Source organism: Struthio camelus, chromosome 24 (genome assembly GCF_040807025.1).
Source record: "Struthio camelus isolate bStrCam1 chromosome 24, bStrCam1.hap1, whole genome shotgun sequence".
In the NCBI taxonomy this organism is placed as follows: domain Eukaryota; kingdom Metazoa; phylum Chordata; class Aves; order Struthioniformes; family Struthionidae; genus Struthio; species Struthio camelus.
The window spans coordinates 3,769,613-3,787,421 of NC_090965.1; the positions used below are offsets into that span (position 1 = coordinate 3,769,613).

The 17,809-nt window shown below is 54.6% G+C and overlaps 1 protein-coding gene across 2 annotated transcripts in view; it reads left to right on the plus strand.

The window, feature by feature from the left end:
- The first annotated feature begins 3,572 nt into the window (after positions 1 to 3,572).
- Positions 3,573 to 17,809, plus strand: part of ADORA1 (adenosine A1 receptor) — a 28,591-nt gene continuing 14,354 nt past the window's right edge. The window contains exons 1-2 of one of the 2 annotated variants that reach the window (XM_009667313.2): positions 3,573 to 3,994; positions 4,506 to 4,891. In XM_009667313.2, the coding sequence (XP_009665608.1) occupies positions 4,551 to 4,891 (341 nt within the window). In that variant the 5' untranslated portion in view covers positions 3,573 to 3,994; positions 4,506 to 4,550. Of the gene's footprint in view, positions 3,995 to 4,088; positions 4,322 to 4,505; positions 4,892 to 17,809 lie in introns of those variants that run through there. The other variant, XM_068918504.1, reaches the window with a different exon arrangement.

The following is a 17,809-nucleotide window of genomic DNA, read 5'->3' on the forward strand; positions in this document are numbered from 1 at the left end:
ACATAGACTGTGTACCGCTGTAAATGGGAGACAAATAGCCCTGGGACCGCACGTTGCATCAGCCCACTTGATCCGCAGGAGATACAGGGAACAAATCAGGGAGCAATGTCCCACCACATGCTGACGCCCGCCGGGACTCCTCGCCACCCCAGTGGCACCAGGGCGGGCACCACAGTGCAAGCATCGTTCTGTGGCAGGGCTGAGCACTGCCAAGTGAAGCTGAGCCTTGCAATTGCTCCGGGTTAACCCTGTTTGCTGAGGACATCCTCAAAAAACATAGTAGTCTGAGGCTGGAGCCACTGAGTCTCCTAATTTCTTCTTCCAGCATCCCAGCACAACAGAGGCACCTTTGGAAAAGCTTCTGTCTTTCCCCATTGTTTGCTGCTTCCGTTTCTCCTTGTGCCATTTTGTCTGGACCCATCGAACCATGGCGTTCGGGAGTGTCAGTCATCTTAATTAATATCTCATGAAGAGGGTCAGCCCTCCAAGGACACAGCCCTGCCCTGCTGGCACAAGCCACGCTCGTAATTAACTTCCCTAATTAAGAGGCCCCTTCTGTGACAAGAGGGATTCTGGGATGGTCCCTGTGACCATAGAGGTGGAAAAATTCTCAGCCTTTCCTGCCTTGAGCATTTGGGATGGCAGCATCGTGGAGTCTTTCGTGTAGGGAAACTGAGGCACAAGGGAGACAAAGATCACACTTACCGGAAATAAGAGAGGCCTGAAATAAGGGAGGGGTGGAACTGAGCTACCCACGTCCTGACATGCTTTCTCAGAAAAAGCATTTCTTGACTCCTGCCTAGCCCTGGAGGTGTGCGAAAGGGGTTTGGTTTCATCACCTGGGCAGGCCGGCACAGCGAGCCCCAGCCCCGACACGCTGAGCCGTTCGGTGTGTCACACTGGCAGGGCTCCAGGGGCTGAACGCTCCTGCTTTCTCTTCCTGGAGTGGCCCAGGTTTGCTCCCGTCCCCCACTCGCAGGAGACAGCAAGCTGGAAAAGCCAGGTCAGGAGCATTCTGGCACGTCGAGCAGCCTGTAACTCATGACGTCCTTCATCCCGTGTTACTCCTGGAGAGGGGCAGATGACACCAGGTATTTGCCAGCAGAAGATGTCCGTATCAGCCTCATCTGATACTTCCTCAGGAACGTCACAACCTGTTGCAGCTCTCAGGACGTTTTCTTCTTCCAAACCCCAGCAAGAGCCTGGAGGACTTGGGTAACCTGCTGGGCGCCTGATGGTCACAAGCAAATTGTGTTTCCTGGGTTTCTTTTAAGGACTATCTGAAACTCCTCCAACACATGCTCTAGCCCGTTTTCAACTGGAAAGGACAAGCAGATGACGCCACGTCCTGCCAGCCTGACCCGTGGAGTGATCTCTGCACTACCACCTGGAACAACCATCAATCACGACGGAGCACATTGCCTTGCTCGATTTTTGCAGGCTTTGCCAGAGTCCTAAGAAAGTTTGTTCAGGCTGGCAAGAGAGCTTATATCTCCCTTCCCACCAGCGCCCTTGGTGGGACTCAGGTCTCTCAGCTGGGAAGCTTGTTCTCTGTATGACCTCTTTTTTAGGGGTGCTGCTAAGATAAAGTATTCTGGAATGCAAATCCCAGGGGGAAACACACTGAAACACACTAAGGAAAAGGAGTGTTTTTTTAATTGCCATATTTGGAAGATTTACATACAATTAGGCTGGGACCTGCCCACCTTTGGCTCAGCCTTTCATTCTCATGATTAACCTGCTGGTTTTCCTGCTCTTCTCCCAGCTGGAGGTTGAGTGCAAGGACGCTTTCCATGGAAAAAAGGCAGGTGAGAGATTTTGGGGCTGTCTCGGGATGCCCTTTCCGTTCCCCACTCTCATGGCACCTTGAGGAACTCAGACCCAGCCTGGGAGTATGCTCTGAGAATACTTGCCCCACACGTTGCCTCTGGTTTCAGGCTGGAGCCATATAAAAGGGTGCACGCTTCCTCCCCACCACGGGGATGTGTGAAGAGAGGCACTAGGGGCTGCGAGACACTTCAGCAAATGCCTCCCATAAATAGCAAATTGTTTATGTGAACCCGCCATCCTCTTTGGTTTATTTTTCTCCCTGCAGAGCAAACAGATCTTTTAAATCCAAATAAGCTCTCCTAGCCCCGCAGCTGGCACAGCCAAAGCACCCAGAGGTGGCGTGTTGCCACAGCCCCCGGATGACCTCTGGATGGTGGACCCCCTCAGCCCCGCTCTAGCTGCTCTGTCAAGGAGGCGAGGTCGAAGCCCAACATATGGCACCAGGCTTGGTGACGGTCCCCACAGCCATCCGCATCCCTGCCTTGGGGTGTGCAAGCTCTGACGGAGCAAGCCACTGAGACAGAGCAGAGCGGGGGGATGTGTCTTGCCTCAGCACCCCAACTTACTGGAGCAGGACGGGAAAGAGGCAAACAGGGTTCGGGAGAGCTGTGGGGAGAGTTCCCTTCCCCGAATCCAGCCTGAGGTTGTGGCTGAACTGAGAGACATGAAGTATCAGCCCTGGTCCCTGCAGCACCCAGATAAGCTGGACCCAGCTGCTTATGCAGAATTGGTCCTGTGGGTGCCTGGACTGCAGCTGGGATGGGGGTCCTTGGAGATACTGGGGGGTGCAAGGAAGCTTACATGGGGGAGCAGCTCTGCAAGGGCCATGCTGTGGCATTTTGGGCTTGCTGGTTCAGCTCCATTCGAGTCAGGTCCAACTCCCAAACCCGTTGCCTCTCTGCTACCCATCAAAAGGGGAAAAACTGCGGGGTTGTCATTGCTCCCCAGAACTCCCCAGTAGTTTCTCTCGTGATCTTAAATAGCTTCCGGGCCAGTCTCAGCACCAGTTTGGGACATGAATCCCTTCAAATGCCTTGTTTGGGGCTGGGAAACAGCTCCTGCCTTCTCCCCCCAAGGTCTGAGCTGCACCCTGCAGCTTGCTCCGTGCCTGGGCTGGGCTGCAGATCACAGGCGATAGGAAACAGTAGCTGTTTTCCACCAGTGCAGCCCCTTCCACAAGGAATGCTGCCCCTGGATAAGGCCAGCCCTGTGCCCTCCCTCCACCTCCACTCGGGGTGCAGGACCCCTCCACCCCAGCACCCAGGGGTGCCTTTCAGAGGACAGCACCTCTAAGGAGGAAAGGTGCTTAAAGGCTGATTCCCGGTCTGTCCCAGAACTGATTTTGGGTGAGATGCTGCCAGCTGGAGCCTGAATGCAGCTTTGGGACTGCCTCAGAGGCATTTCTCCGCCCTCTGTGCCAGTTCTCGTCCTTACTTTGGGTGCTGGTCCCAGAGCAACGCCTGGTCCATAGCTGCTTGCTGGCCTGGGTCCTTGCTCTCTCAGAGCTGAGGCTGGTTCTGGTTTTGCCTTGGGGTTCACATCCCCTTCAGAAAGTGCGCTTATACTAAATCTTGATGTCGGTTCTGATGCTAAAATCAGGACCCAAAACAAGTTCGGCACATGAGGCAACTTCTGGGGCTGGTGCGGGCTCTGACACTCACGCTGCTCCCAGCTCCGACTCAGCTCATCCCACCGGACCTCCCCTCGCTGCCGAGCTGTGTCTGTTCTGCCTCTCCATCCCCAGGGCCAGCCGGCCAGGCTGGCCCGGCTCCCACCGGCGCTGCAGCCCAGTCCAGCCCACTCCCTTCTCCTCTCAGTTCAGCTCTGCCCGACGGGCCCCAAATCGGGTCAGTCGCTCTTTAAACTGCTGCAGGAGCTGCCGCGTTGCACCATGTGATGCTCCAGCTCCTGCTGGAAGCTGGCAGAAGGCTGCGGGAGCAGAGCGGTGCAGGACACCAGGAGCTGTGCACGGCTCAGCTCACCGCAGCGGGGCCGGGCGGCACCAGCAGGACGCGGAGCCAAGCCGAGCCGGCTGCATGGTACTTAGAGTCCTGAGCATCCCTCTGGTGCCCGCTCAGCATGTCCCCTGAGCTGCCCTGGGGGTGAAGAACTTTGTTTCTGCGGGGGGAGACACCCCCAAAAAGCACTTAGTTTCCAGGACAAGGTGAGCTACGGGGACTCGGGACTTGGTTTGGGAGGCCGGGTCAGCCAGCCGGGGGTGGCTCGCTGTTGCCGAAGCACTGTGCACATTCGCAGCAGGAAGCAGATGGGAGGGGAGCAGAGTGTCATCGCCGGCTGCAGTGGCCGCGGGGGTCTGGCGCACAGCTGCACGGAGTCCCGCAGGGGTGGTGGGTCCCCAGCCCTGGCAGCAGGAGGTGCAGGGGAACAAGGTGCCCCGGCACTCCCCGGGGGCTCACAGGCGGCTACCGCTCGCCCCATGCGCGACGGGACTCCCAGGCGCGTTTGCAAAGCAGACCACCGCGGGATGGAGGTGGGCACTGCACAGGTGGGACAGGGGCTGGGGGGGGCTGGCCGTGCCCCAGGGAAGGGGGAGCAGCAGGGGCAGGCACAGACAGAGACTTTTTCTCCCGGCTCCCCCCCCGCGACAGGCTCCATCCCGTCTCGCAGAGCAGTTAACGATGCCAGTTGCTCACCACCTCCCCGTGCATTTGCAGGTGACCGAAGGACCCCAGCACTTGTGGGGAGGGGGCCGGAGCATCATGGCACACCCCATCTCAGCTTTCCAGGCTGCCTACATCTCCATTGAAGTTCTTATCGCCTTGGTGTCCGTGCCTGGGAATATCCTGGTCATCTGGGCTGTGAAGATGAACCAGGCACTGCGGGATGCCACTTTCTGCTTCATCGTCTCGCTGGCAGTGGCCGACGTGGCCGTGGGGGCCCTGGTCATCCCTCTGGCCATCATCATCAACATCGGGCCACAGACAGAGTTTTACAGCTGCCTCATGGTGGCCTGCCCCGTGCTCATCCTCACCGAGAGCTCCATCCTGGCGCTCCTGGCCATCGCCGTGGATCGATACCTGCGAGTGAAGATCCCCGTCAGGTAGGAAAATGCTCTGCGGCTGGGTGCAGGGGTGGCTGCTGCTATGGGTAAAGGGATCGAGGAGGCCACAAACTCTCCAAGAAGCAGTCACAACAGGAGGAAGGTCTCTTAGTGTTAACTCCTCCGCTCCAAGGGACGGGGCACATCTGGCCACAGCAGCGATAACAGCAAGCTCTGGCTGTGCTGAGCTTTAGCCCACTCGCAGAAAGGGGAAGATAGATCTGTCTTTATCCCAGGTTTCCCCTGCCCAGAGGAGCTCAGGAGCCTAGGGCTAGTGACCTGCTTGCTCAGGGTCCTGCCAGACACATGGCATCCCTTTGGGGGTCGGGGGGCTAGGAGCGAGACCCTAGGGTGTCTCACGAGGCAACCTTGCCTCCCCAGGGAGAATCCTGGCTGTAAGGCTGCCCTGCCAGTGAATCATTTCCCCGTCCTTCCCCTTCTCAACATCTGTCGGCAAAACTGAGCCCATTGCAAATACCGTCCGGCTGCCTCACCACTGTGCTTGGGCATAAATCGGGGGGACGCACTTTCTCTGAACTCTGCAGCTCCGAGAGGAGATAGTTAACTGCTTCCTTGCCAGTGCAATGGCACAGCCCCTCGGTTTGCAGCCGGGACTGGGGAGATGACTGCTGAGGGCATGGGGCACCGTGGCAGGACCAGGGACGGTGTTAGCAGGTCAGGACAGGGATGCGATGCCTGGTGTCAGTGCTGTTCTCTGAAGGCGTCCTGGCACGGCCCCTCGCTGGGCATTTGCTGTTGCTGGTACCCCTTGCGCTGCATGAGGAGCTGTAGGAAGGAGAACAGGGTGTTTGTCAGGTTCATTAGCTGCAGGAAAGCTCCCACTCATGGTGACCTGCTGAGAGCATTGCTGGAAAACTCAACCCGTGGTTCAGCTGTGCTGTGGGAGGGCTGGAGATGGGAAAGGTGGGGCCCACGGATCCTGGAGGGGAAGAAACCTTCCCTAAGCAAACGCTGGCAGATCTCATTCCAGCTAAGAGAGGAGATGGGAAGGCCAATGCCGAGGAGCGGTGTGCAAGTGACAGAGCACAGATGGTGCTCACAAGCGGTTCAGGCTGGCCAGCAAAACAGCAGCGCTGCCGACTCATAGGCTGGTGTGGCCAGTGCCGCCAGCAGCCTGTGCCACAGGCAGGGACAGCTGAGCGCATGCCCAGTTCGAGTTGCCCTGCTGCCCCATTCAGATGCGAGCTCCAGCCCATTTGCTAGAGGAATACATGACCCTTCTTCAGTGCATCAGCACCAAGACCCCCAAAGGGACCAAACCCCCTTGCCCAAGGTGCTGCCCTAACCCCAGCAGGACTAGGACCACTTCCCAGGGCAGCACTCCCTCACCTTCCCATATGGGTGCATCAGGGCCGACGCTGACTGCTCAGGAGTGCCTGGCATCCCTAGCTCCATTGGTTCAAGCCAGAGATTGTTGCTTTGGGGTTTTTCTTCTAAAAGTGGCTGGTAGCGGATGCTTGAGGAAAAAAGTGTGCGTGTGTGTGCACTGAGTGAGAAGTCCTTGCTACCCACTCAGCTTCTGGCAATCGCAAGCTTTTGAGTTTTCTTGGAGAGCTGTCATCAGAGCCGTCAGCACCTCCATCTTCCAGGAATTTGTCCAATCCCTTCTGGAAGCTATCCTGCCCCAATACATCCCACGTGGAGCTGCTGCGAAACAGCTCTTCCTTTCGTCTTGTCGGGGTAATTCAGTGGGCACCCTGTCGATCTTGTGTACAGGGCAAAAAACATGGGCCCTGGTCACCTTCTCTCTGCCGCACACCTTTTCACAGGCCTTTACCAACTTCTTTGGTAAGCGTGATTTTCCCAGCCAGAAAAATCCTCATCCTTTGGCCCGCCAGTGTGTTGTGCAGTTCTCACCCTGTTATGGCTCTCAGAGCTTTTCTGGTTCTCCTGCATCCGCTTTGAGGTGGGGATGGATTCAGGATGTGGGAGGACTGCAGGTTTATACATAGCAACACTCGCTAGTTCCTTGTCTGTCATTTTTTCTAACAAATCCAGCCTCTTTCCTCCCTTACTGCATCTGAGCATCAAATGGGCCTTTTTTGGGAGGTTTCTGCTCTGACAGTAGGATCTTTCCCTAGAGTAGGATTAAGTTAGAGCCCCTCATGCTGGCTAGAATTTAGGTGGGTTTTTCTTGTGCAATATGGACCCTGAATTTTGTCGTCCCGTTTCGTGCTCAGTCATTCAACAGCGTAAGATTTTACTATGGTTCTTGTAGCCCAGTCTAGTACTGAAAGCCTCGACAATATGAATTCGACTTCTCCAGCTCTCCTGTTTTCTTGTCCCTGGAAGTTTCCTTCTTTTCCTGTTGTTAATTCCCCATAGTTGGCAAATGTTGTGATTTTCGCCACTGGGTTTGTCTCCTAGACACAGCAGCAGCAAAACAATACTGGAGAACATAAATAGGATAGAAAACACTGCTAACAGATATTTTCTAAATCAGAAATGCCCCAAATTTCTTTCGACTTGTTGCTAGATGCCAAAAGCACATTACCCAAATATGATACGGAAACATTTTTTGTGGGCCCAGGCGCTCATGGCTTGAAACGCAGCCTCACGGTTTTGCTCCTCATGGTGACATCAAACCCACTGATATGCAAAGTGGCACCAGATGCTGGGAGCCTGAGACACCTTGGCAGGACTGAGGTCCCTCGTGAAGCACCTGCTGCAGGGCCTTCTCCATCATAGCACGTTGCCTTGACTCCTCTCACAGCCAGAGGACTGATGTGGAGGCTTCAAGGGGGCAGTTCAGCTGTTCTGCTTTGGCCGATTTGTTTCACCCAGTGAAGTGTCTGCTGAGGCTGGGCTGCTCAGTACCCGCCTTGCATTCATTTTTAGGGAAGGATGTGCTGGAAAAATCCAGCTCCCTCTCCAGAAAAGGTCCCCTGCTGCTGCCAGCTACCTGGCAGTGCATGTGGGGATGTAGATCTGACCTCTTCTGGCATCTCCTGGCCTCTGCTTGCATCCTGTGCCTGAGAAAGGCTCTGGTAGCCAGGGAGGAATAACCCCTCTCCAAGGAGGGCATCCCCATCGTGGCAGTGGGGCTGTTGCCTGCCTGCCCTCACCTTCTTGTCTGAGGGTCAGAGTCCTGCTTTGTGGGTGCTCACCTTAACAAACCTATCACCCAGCACCTTTATATTTTGGGCCGTGTGGCCAGGACTCAGTGGACTGAGGAGCAGAGGCTGAGGGTAAATCGTGTGCCAGATGTTCCCAAAGGGGCAGGAGGAGCAGATGTCCTGCGCCTGTGTGTCACAGCTTGTACCTGGGAGACACCAAGGAGAGCTGCTCATGCAGGGAAACATCTTCAGCGATGCAAGGGCAATAGGGCCCCCAGCTCCGAAGGGATCATGGAGTCTGCCAGTGGCTGGAGGTTTGCAAACATTGGAGCTGAGGAGAGAAACACGAGGACATCTCTGTTCTTGCCCTGGCCTTGGGAGCAGCCAGGACACAGAGCAGGGGCACATCCTGTGACACAGAGGTGCAGAGTGTGGTCAGCCAACACTGGGCCTGGATGGGATGGGGTCAGGAGATAGCATGGCACGCCAAGGCAGCGCAGTTCAGAGAAAGACGCGAGATAAACTTGGCGTGGGGGAGAGGGGGTGGACACTCGGCAGCGTGGCTGATTCGTGGCCCAACAGGGCAGGGGGGGGGGGTCTCTGCTGGCTTCTCTTGTCCTGACGTGCTGGTGGAGCCCCTGCATCCTTGGCCAGTATCAGCTTGCACTTGGCCATTGCTGGCTCTGATGAAGCTCAGGGAAATGTTTCCACCGCAGGCAGGGGAAATGCATTTCTCAGAGGCAGCTGGCAGGGAATGGGAGCAGCAACGAGAGAGGCTCCATGCATCTCCGCTCCATCCTTGTGCCAGCAGCAAAAGCTGTCTGCGCTAAGGGCTTTCCTTGCAGGGTATCGCTTGCGTTTCTGAAACCCTGAAGGGATGCACAAGAATCTTGGGTGCCACAGAGATTCCTGTTACATGCTAGACAGCATGTGAGAAGCAGGGTGAGAAGAAGACAGGACTGTTGGCTGGAAAGAGTTGCCTGAAGGAGAAACAAAGTCATCACCAGGCTTTCAAAGCTTTCTATTTAATTAGGCAGCACGGAGCTGGGGCTGGAAGTGCAGCTTGGCAAGGAAGGGAGAACACGGTGTAGTGCAGCCCAGCTCCAGTTCCTGGCCGTACACAAAACCCCCCTCCCTGGGCTTCCAAGGTTGGGGGCATCACCCAACGGTTTGCTCCTTGCACCACCGAAAGCACAGGCCATTTGCTCCCCATATTCTCTCATGCATCCCACCAGAGAGTGAGCTTTGGGTGGACAGCAGACATTGCTGCCCTGAGATTGGGGTTTGTTGGCAGCATGGCCACATCTCAAGCAAATCTTGCCATGAGACACCTCTGAATGTGTCCGGGGATCCCAGCTGGAGATGTCCAAGTGGTCACAAAGCTTCTGCTCTGGCTTGGGCATCCTCCTCAGTCCCATGGCTGGCTTTCCCATCGAGTCAAGGAGAGGCTGCACAAGCACCCATTGGATCAGGGCTGGCTTTTCCACCAGCCAGCTTTTAACAAGAGGCAGCAGCAAAGGTGTTCTCCAGCCACACTTACACATTGAGCCAGGACATGAGAACACCAAGGAACATGGGCCGTCCATGCAGAATGGAGGCTGGAAGTCCTGGCAGGAAGACTCCAGCAGTGAATGATTTCTTAGGGATTTTTACCAAAAAGAAAGGGAATTTTGACACACTTTTCTTCTTTTCAGTGACCTTTCCTCCACCAGCAATTCTTGAATATCAGAGGGAAGAGGGCATTGGGGCTGAAGTATGTTGACGAGTGCAGAGCTTGGAGGCAAACCTAGCAGCCCATGCCCACAGTAGAGTCTGGGGACTGTGTTATCCTACCAAACCCTCTCCCTCTGTTCCAAAACCCTCTGAAGCACTACTCGGGGGCTGCCAGGGGCTGAAAGAGGCTGCATCCTCCAGTGAGGCCTTTCCTCTGCTATGGGAGGATGCAGGAGCGTTGCTCAGCTTGGGCAGGCTGGAGGAGGAGGTATCACACTTTCCCGCCTTCTCGGGAGCTGCTCCAAACAGCTGGAAAGTACCTAAAATAGGTTTGCTGTTCTCGTACGGAAAAGCCTGCAACTCCCTTCTTGCATCCTTCCTCACTGGCCCGGCAGAAAGGCAGCACCCCAGGCACCCTCACTGGGCACAGCAGGGTCCCCTGGCCCAGCCTGTGCTTCCCCCTCACAGCCACTCTCATCACTCCTGGGAGATGATGAAATGAGTTCAAAGGGAGAGGAAGCAGCAGGCTGGGGGGTGTCTGGCAGGAACTGGCCCCCAGCATCTCCGCGGCAGCCACTGGTGACAGGATGCAGAAGGGGATGCTGATGGGGGGATGTTTAGGGAGGGATGCAGCTCCTTCAGCGCCTGTCTCTGCTCGGAGACACTGTGTCGGGCTTTTCATGTTCGGGAGGGGTGGCAATGACGCCTCGGGACACACTGCAGCCAGAACCCCCACAGAGCACACGTCTCGGCTAGCAAGGTGCAGCGGGGTGGCCGGATGCATGGATACAGACAAGTCCCGTCTTGGGGTTTCCTCACTGATCCTCCCCCCGCCTGCTTGTCTTGGACCGTCAGCTCTTTCCTCAAGTGCTTTGAAACTTGTGCCAGGAAGAGAAAACCTGGAGAAATCTGTATGTAGCAAGAGCCCTCGCCCGTGGGGCTTCTCACTGCCCAGCAGGCCATCTCCTGCCCTTCATGTCCAAGCCCCGACACCAGGGAGCTGGGTGCTCACCCATCACCCCAGCCCTGCCTTTCCCACTGCAGCTTCCAAATAAGCCTCCAGCCAGGGTGAGCTGCATTTTGTGTGAGGCTGCAGAGCCACGGAAATTAGATCAAACTGGGCTGGAAATTGCTAGGAAATGGGAAGCAGGAGCTGAGAGGGGAATACAGGACTCAGCAGAGGGAGAGTCTAGGATTAAGCAGGGTCTGTGAGGATAAAGCAGGGTCTGTGAGTGGCTCTGGAGGACAGCTCTGGCACTGTCTGCTGTTTCAGTAGTGCTCTGTCCTGAGCCTTCAGAGATAAAACAGCTCAGGGATGGCAGGAGCTCTCATCAGCCCTGACCTGCAGCTCCTGCAAGCCAGGAGAAGGGTGAATCCCAGCTCTTTGCAGCAGGATACTGTTGGGAGTAGGAGGGGACAGCAGGGGGGACACAGGGCAAGGGGGGCTGCTTTTGGCTTGCACCAGGGGCTGTTTGGAGATTGGTGCAAATGAGGCATCCATCCCTCCGTTTCCCTGCTGGAGAGGAGACGAGCTTGAGCTCCAGCTCTTGTTGCAATTGCAGCACTCTTTCCCCTTGTCTCAGGGCCTGCCAAGAGCCACAGGCATGGGGCCAGCTGGGGATGGGTTACAGGAAACCCCAGGAAGCCTCCTTGCCCGTGGCCAGCTGGGTCATGGAGCAGAGTGTACCTCTGAGCCAGCAGATAGGGTTTTTTTTTCCCCCTTCCCTCCACTGAGGGCTCAGGAATGGTTCGGCAGGAGGGTGGCGGGCACCCTGCTGCTGTGGGAGGGCAGGGAGAGGTGGATGGGGGGGGGAGGCCTTGTGATGGGACTATGCTTTGCCCCAAATTCCCAGGAAAGATCGATTAGCATTGAAGAGCATGGCGAAATCTTCCGGTGCTCTGGACTCTAAGTGCCTGGAAGCCTCCCCAGACATTCAGGCTCTCAAAGACTGAGGGAAGGATATGGAGAGGTTTCAGCTGAGTTTGGGAAGTGTCATGGCCCTTTACCCTATCCCTGTGGGAGCTGGCACCCTGGAAGAGACGGTGCCCTCTGAAAGGTGGAGGTACAAAAACCTAAGAAGCCATTTTTCAGGCTGGCACCAAGGTTTCAGCCTGAAGAAAAAAAAAAAAAAGATCAATGGGATGAAATTAAGAAAAGGAAGTGTATGCTGCACTTGAGGGCAATCTGCCTGCAAGGTGATGCTTTTCATTTGGGAGTCCCCTGGGAAGCTGAGTCGCTGGAGGTTGTATCTAACCAGCCTGGCCAAAGCAGATGATAAACCAGGGCAACAGCAAGCGATTCTGCTCAGCCAAGTAAGTGAATAAACCCAGCCATGGCTCTTCTGAGGCCTATTTTTAAATGTGGAGGAAATGTTTCAAAAACATCCATCTGGGAACACGAGACAGGAGAGCTGCTGGGGGAGGGGGCGAGCTTATGCCTGGGACCTCAGCTAGATTTCCTTCAATCTGCATTAGTCAAAGACAAGATGCTGTCCCTCCTTCCAGGACCTGCCCCAGTGAAAGTACTGACTGCATTTCTCAGGAAAATGCTCCCAATTTCCTAAGCTGGAGAAGTTTAGGGGAGTGGCAGGTCTCTGATGCCACTTGTCTCCTTGGTTTTGTCTTTTCCCTTGCTGGCCTCCACCAACTATATTTTTAGCAAACAAGGGTAACCGGTGGAGATCTTCATTCCCAGGGAACTGGTAGATCACAATCAAGGTCACAGAATAAAAAGCAGAAATCACAGCCCAGGAAGGTCTAATGAGACTTTAGAGATTTTCCAGTACTCTCAATCAGCTCGGAGTGTAAGTGTTAAATCAGAGCAAGCACTTTACTTTGAGAGCTGAGCTCTGTTCCGAGCCGAGTCTGTGGTGCCTGGAAAGGCTGTATACCACTCCTCCTAAGGAAAAACCTCTTCCAGATCCCTTTCCTCAGTGATTTGCTCTGGGGGTGGCATGTTTGTCCAAGTGCCAGATGGTACATTTCAATTATAATTATACCATGGCAATGCATCCATGCCTGGCACCAAACTGCTGTGCTAGGTGCTGTATAAATGCATACATGGCCTCAACTTTGGAAAGGCTGTGATCAAATAGTGCCAGCCGCTTCTTTCCCTTCAGGGATAGAGCTACCGCCAGCATGGACCTACCCCCAAACACACCCCTAGGATGGATTTACCCCCAAATTTATCCCCAGGATCTAGCTCCAGGGTCTAGTTTAACCATGGGAGGTTGTATGGGTCAGTGAACTCGCTTTGTAACTGCCAGTACACATGGGATGCTCCAGTTTCCATCACTCGTCTCATCCTCATCCCTGAGACGTCTGAGGATTCTGTGGGGCTCTGTTAAAATGTGTGGGGCGGGGGGGGAGCATTGCAGAAATGAATGTCAGCTAATGTGATTTCGGTGCTAATTTGTGACCAAACTTGCAGCCCAGACCTGGAGCACAATTCCAGTGTCACCGAAATGATGAGAGCATTGGAAATGGGCAGGTGGAGGGCTTCCCTCCACAGGTGTTTTCCCAGCAGTTTATATTGGTCTCAATATCCTTATAAATACCTGGGTAAGCCAGCTTTTAGCAAGACTCTGTGATCCACAAAGTAATTTTCAGCTGAGTGCAGGCTAAGTCAGAGATCAGCGCTGCATCCATGCTCAGCAGGGGCTCTTCCCTCAGTGAGGGGACATCTGGATTAGGGGCATGCACAGCTGCCACAGCAGCACCATGATATGTTTGCCGACAGAAAAACAATCAGGTCACTCAAAAAACCTACAGGCACTGAGAAATAGGCTAGAGGGAAGCAACCTGGGCTCTCAGCAGTGTTTTCAGCTCCTGGGATCTTGGGGAAAAAGCTTGAATTTCCTGCCATGCCCCTCCCTGGGATAAGCATGGGATGTGGCAAGGTTCCAGCCAGCAGGAGCCATGGGATGGGTGCTCTTTTCATGGCAGCACAGAGAGAAAGAGGGGAAGAGCACTGAATCCTCCCCATTCCTGAGCAGGGATGCCTAGGCTTGCTGATATTTGGGGTTAGTCCCAAACTTTCCGCATTAAAATGGGAAAAGGAGGTGTGCGACCCCCAGGCGCCCAGGATGGGCAGGCCAGGCAGCAGCACCTCCTCTTGTCCTGGACTTCTGCCTATCTGTTACTGAGCAGGGTGAGACACAATCCCTGCGCTGGGTAATCTTCCCAGGGGATCATTTCGCCCTGACCCCATTAGCTAGACGTCAACATCTGTCTCCTCAGCAGAGCTTATGTCTTCCTGCATTTTGTTGCAGGGAAATGAATGATAACCAGCTCTCTCCTGCTGGCTCTCACCCTCCATATGCCAAAATTGCACTCTGGGAAGATTTTCTTTTTCCTCCCACCCCATTTCCACCAGTTTTAAGATTAAAAAGTTGCCTCTTGACAAGGTTTCACAAGTAAATCTGAAGGCATGTTCCCACCAAGGGTAGCAGCACATTTACAGGAACAGAAACTGAGGCATAGAGCAGTACCATGGCTCACTCAGGGTTACCTACACAGTTGGGCAGAGATGGAGGCCAGGGCACAGGAGGTGTGAATGTAGATGCTGAGACACATCAGGATGACCTGGCACTTTCTTTCATGCACTGTGCAGCAATCAGCCTAGTCTGATGTCATGGCTGTCCCTGGGGCACCAGACAGCAGGGAGCAGGGTTCCTCTGTGATCCCAGTGTGTGCCATGGTGCTCCATGCAGCTGTACGAGGTGAAGCATGATTTCTTCATAGAGGCAAATGGTCCTTCTGGACTGCAGATCTCTTGCGTTCGGAGCCTAGAGCCAATAGCGCTGAGAGCCACAGCTCAATTTGTCCTACTTAAAAGCAGCAGCTTCTCCATCCGCCGAGTCAAAAAGGACTGAGATGCATCTATAGGGGCGATGCAGTGTGGTTCCTGTCCATGAATTCGTCCTGCCACAAACACAGCTGTCAAACTAGGCTGAGATGAGTGGATGGAACCCAGTAGGGCTCTGCCATCTCCATAACAGTGATTTGGGAATGTTTTTAACTAACTCTCCAAGAGGAGCTACTCTATGAAGCAGACAGAAGAGTCATCAGACAATGGGGACTCCATATGCTTGCCTCTTGTCATCCTGTGACAATAGGAATTGTCTGTGACATCTCCATCAAGCAAAAGGTGTGGAGCACCAACTGCCAGGGCCACTGGACATGGTGGGATTGACAGTAGGATGTCTGCAACATCTCTGCTCCTCTCACTCCCCTGCTTTCTCTGCCTTTTAAGCAGAGATGTGGAAGGTGGATGATGGACCTGCTGGTCTTTTGAAATGGTGTAACACAGGCAAAGCTATAATTCAGCTAGCAGGCTTGACAAAGCCCAGGAGAGCCATCTGCTTGGGGGTCAGCTAGGTCCCACCTCCTGCTCCAGCACTGCTGTGCCCATGTCGTTGGAGGGAGGTAGCGTTTAGGCTTTAGGGGAAAGGGCTGGATTCTCCTGGAGAAAAGGAAATGGGAGGGAAGGGAAGGGAAGGGAAGGGTAGGGAAGGGAAGGGAAGGCAAGGCAAGGCAAGGCAAGGCAAGGCAAGGCAAGGCAAGGCAAGGCAAGGGAAAGGAAGGGAAGGGAAGGGAAGGGAAAGGAAGGGAAGGGAAGGGAAGGGAAGGGAAGGGAAGGGAAGGACATAAAAAATTGCTGTGGCAAAAAATTGCTATGCTTGATGCCCAAAGATGGACTTTCCTGGAGCTGGGTCTTGGGGCCAAAAGAAGGGCTCCCCACTGTTGGCATGTCCTGCGACTGCAAACCTCTGCTGAGGCACCAAAGTGGGAAGTGAAGGGTGGCTCTGAGACCATGGTTTGGCAGCTCATCAAACGCATGTTTGAGCAGTAGGGTCCCTAAAACACTCAGGAACACCATGACAGCTTCCATCACACTCCCAACAGCACTTCAAAGCTGACTTTCCCTTTCCTGGAGTGACTGGGATGCTTTCAGGGGTGCTGAGCTGATGAAGGTGATGATGATACCCAGTATCTGGTCTTTTCAAAGGACCCCCATATAGCTGAAGGCAATGAGATAACTGAAACACCCTAATGAAGGAGGGTTTGCCAAAGCAATGCTGCCATTTCAGCCTGCCTGGCCTCCAGCCTGCCAGCCCAGCCCAGGCCTGCAGGCAGCATGTCAGGAGTGAGTCAGAACTAGCCCCACATCCCAGTCGGCTGAGCTGTAGGCAGCTGGGAGCATGCAGGAGCCCTCCGATAGGAAGCTCTTGAATCTACCACCACCCCAGAGATGGAAGAATTTGACTCCATTGATGGGAGGTTTTGTAATCATCTAGTCTTTATGGAAACAGTACCACCTCTGCTCTGCACTGGCCAGAGTAGGTAGAGTAAAGTGACTCATGGGGCTGGGTCTGAGTGCACGGGCAGGCTCAGGCAACTCCTCTTCCACTGAGCCCAGCCAGCACTGACTTCCTCCCCAGCCACCAGCTCTGGAGGCTGGTCTCTGCGTCATTGCACAGCCCGTGGCACATGCATGTGGCATCCGTCTTGCTCTGTGGCCCTCAACAGCTGAGCCACCCTCAGCTCTCTTTATGCCCCAGGGTGCCTTACAGTATGGTTTCTCTGGCCTGTTCCTGGCATTAGGATGAGCTCAGCCATGTCGCAGAAGTGCCAGGCTGACTCTGTCAACCAGAAAGGGGATTTTGCCCACAAGCTTGGGTGGAGACAGCTAGTGCAAAGCCTACCAAATTCTGCTTTCAGGATCTGATATGGAGGGACTACAGACCCACTGCCATTGTCCATGGGGAGTTTGCAGTCAGTGAAGCCAGAGCAGACCGGGTTTCCTGTCCAGGACATCTCAAACAGCTGGTTCCTGAGTGCAAGGGGATATTGCATATGGGTTTGCACTACAAGGGGATGTGGCAGCCACCAGGTTGTTTGGCGTGGGACCTGGTTGTCCCTGGGCATTCAAGGCAGATTAGGAAGAGCTAGGGCAAACTAGCTCAGGAACTGGGGCCACATGGCCACTGCGTCCAAACAACCATGCTCAAAATCAGCCTGACAGCCAGGAGGAATGACTCATCCCAAGGGGCCACAGTGTGAGCCTTGGCATGGAAAGATGGCTCAGGGGACTGGTTGGAGCAGCATTGGAGGAGTCAACAGGGGACTGAAATTCAGAAAATATTCGGAGTATTACCTACACTGATATTCTGGCTTGGAGGCAGGGGGAACGGAGAAGGACAGAAAGGAATGAAAAAAAGAAGGAAATCATATGGAGGACAAGATCTGGTGAATGACCTGGGAGATTAGTTTCTTCATGACACCCACAGGAGTCATTTCAAAGTGGAAAGAAATTGATGGGCTAGAAGAACTCTCTGGCTGGAGGAAGGATGAGGAGAAACCCTCCAGGGTCCTACGCAAAGGGTACGAGGGAAGCCTGGACACGGTTCACAAGGGTTCAAGACTCCCAGCAGACATCACGCAGGGGGAAGCTCAGCTCAGAGGCCATCAGGACATGGAGCACAGAGGAGGCCGTGTGGGTGAGAGATGGCTCCCAGGAAAGACAGGGACATCTTGAGAGGTTTATCCCCTTGGGGACAACAGCACCCTCTCAGAGCCTGGAGAAATGACAGCCAGCACAGCTGAGCTACCGTGAACAGTAGCAGTTTATTCTAGAGAAAAACCGATGCTTTTCCCAAGTGATCCTGCCAGATGCAGGGCGGGTGGATGTGGGTGGGCTGCAGGGGAGAGCCCAGCATGTGGATTGGCGCCAGGAGGAGTGGTATGAGGGAGCTGGTCCTCCTGGGATAGGTCATCCATGGTCTGTGAATGGGCATCCTGGTGCCCTGAATAAATTTACTGTCTTCTTTAGAGTACCTGAAACTCTCTCCTCTTCTAGCTTCAAATTAATCTCTGAGCTTGAGCCGGGGACACTGAACTGAGTCTGGGGACGTTCCTGTCCCTGGACTCAGAAACCAGCCATCCTGGAGGCTGGACGCACTCCTGGCAGGAAGATGCCTTAGCTGGCAGCACGGAGGCCCAGCTGCTGGGGCAGCCACTAGGCTCTCGCACAGGATGCCCCATTGCAAGAAAGAGCGATTGACACTGTCCAAGGCAGGCACAAAAAAGCCCCACAGCCGGAGGTGTGCCCTACAGAATAGCAATG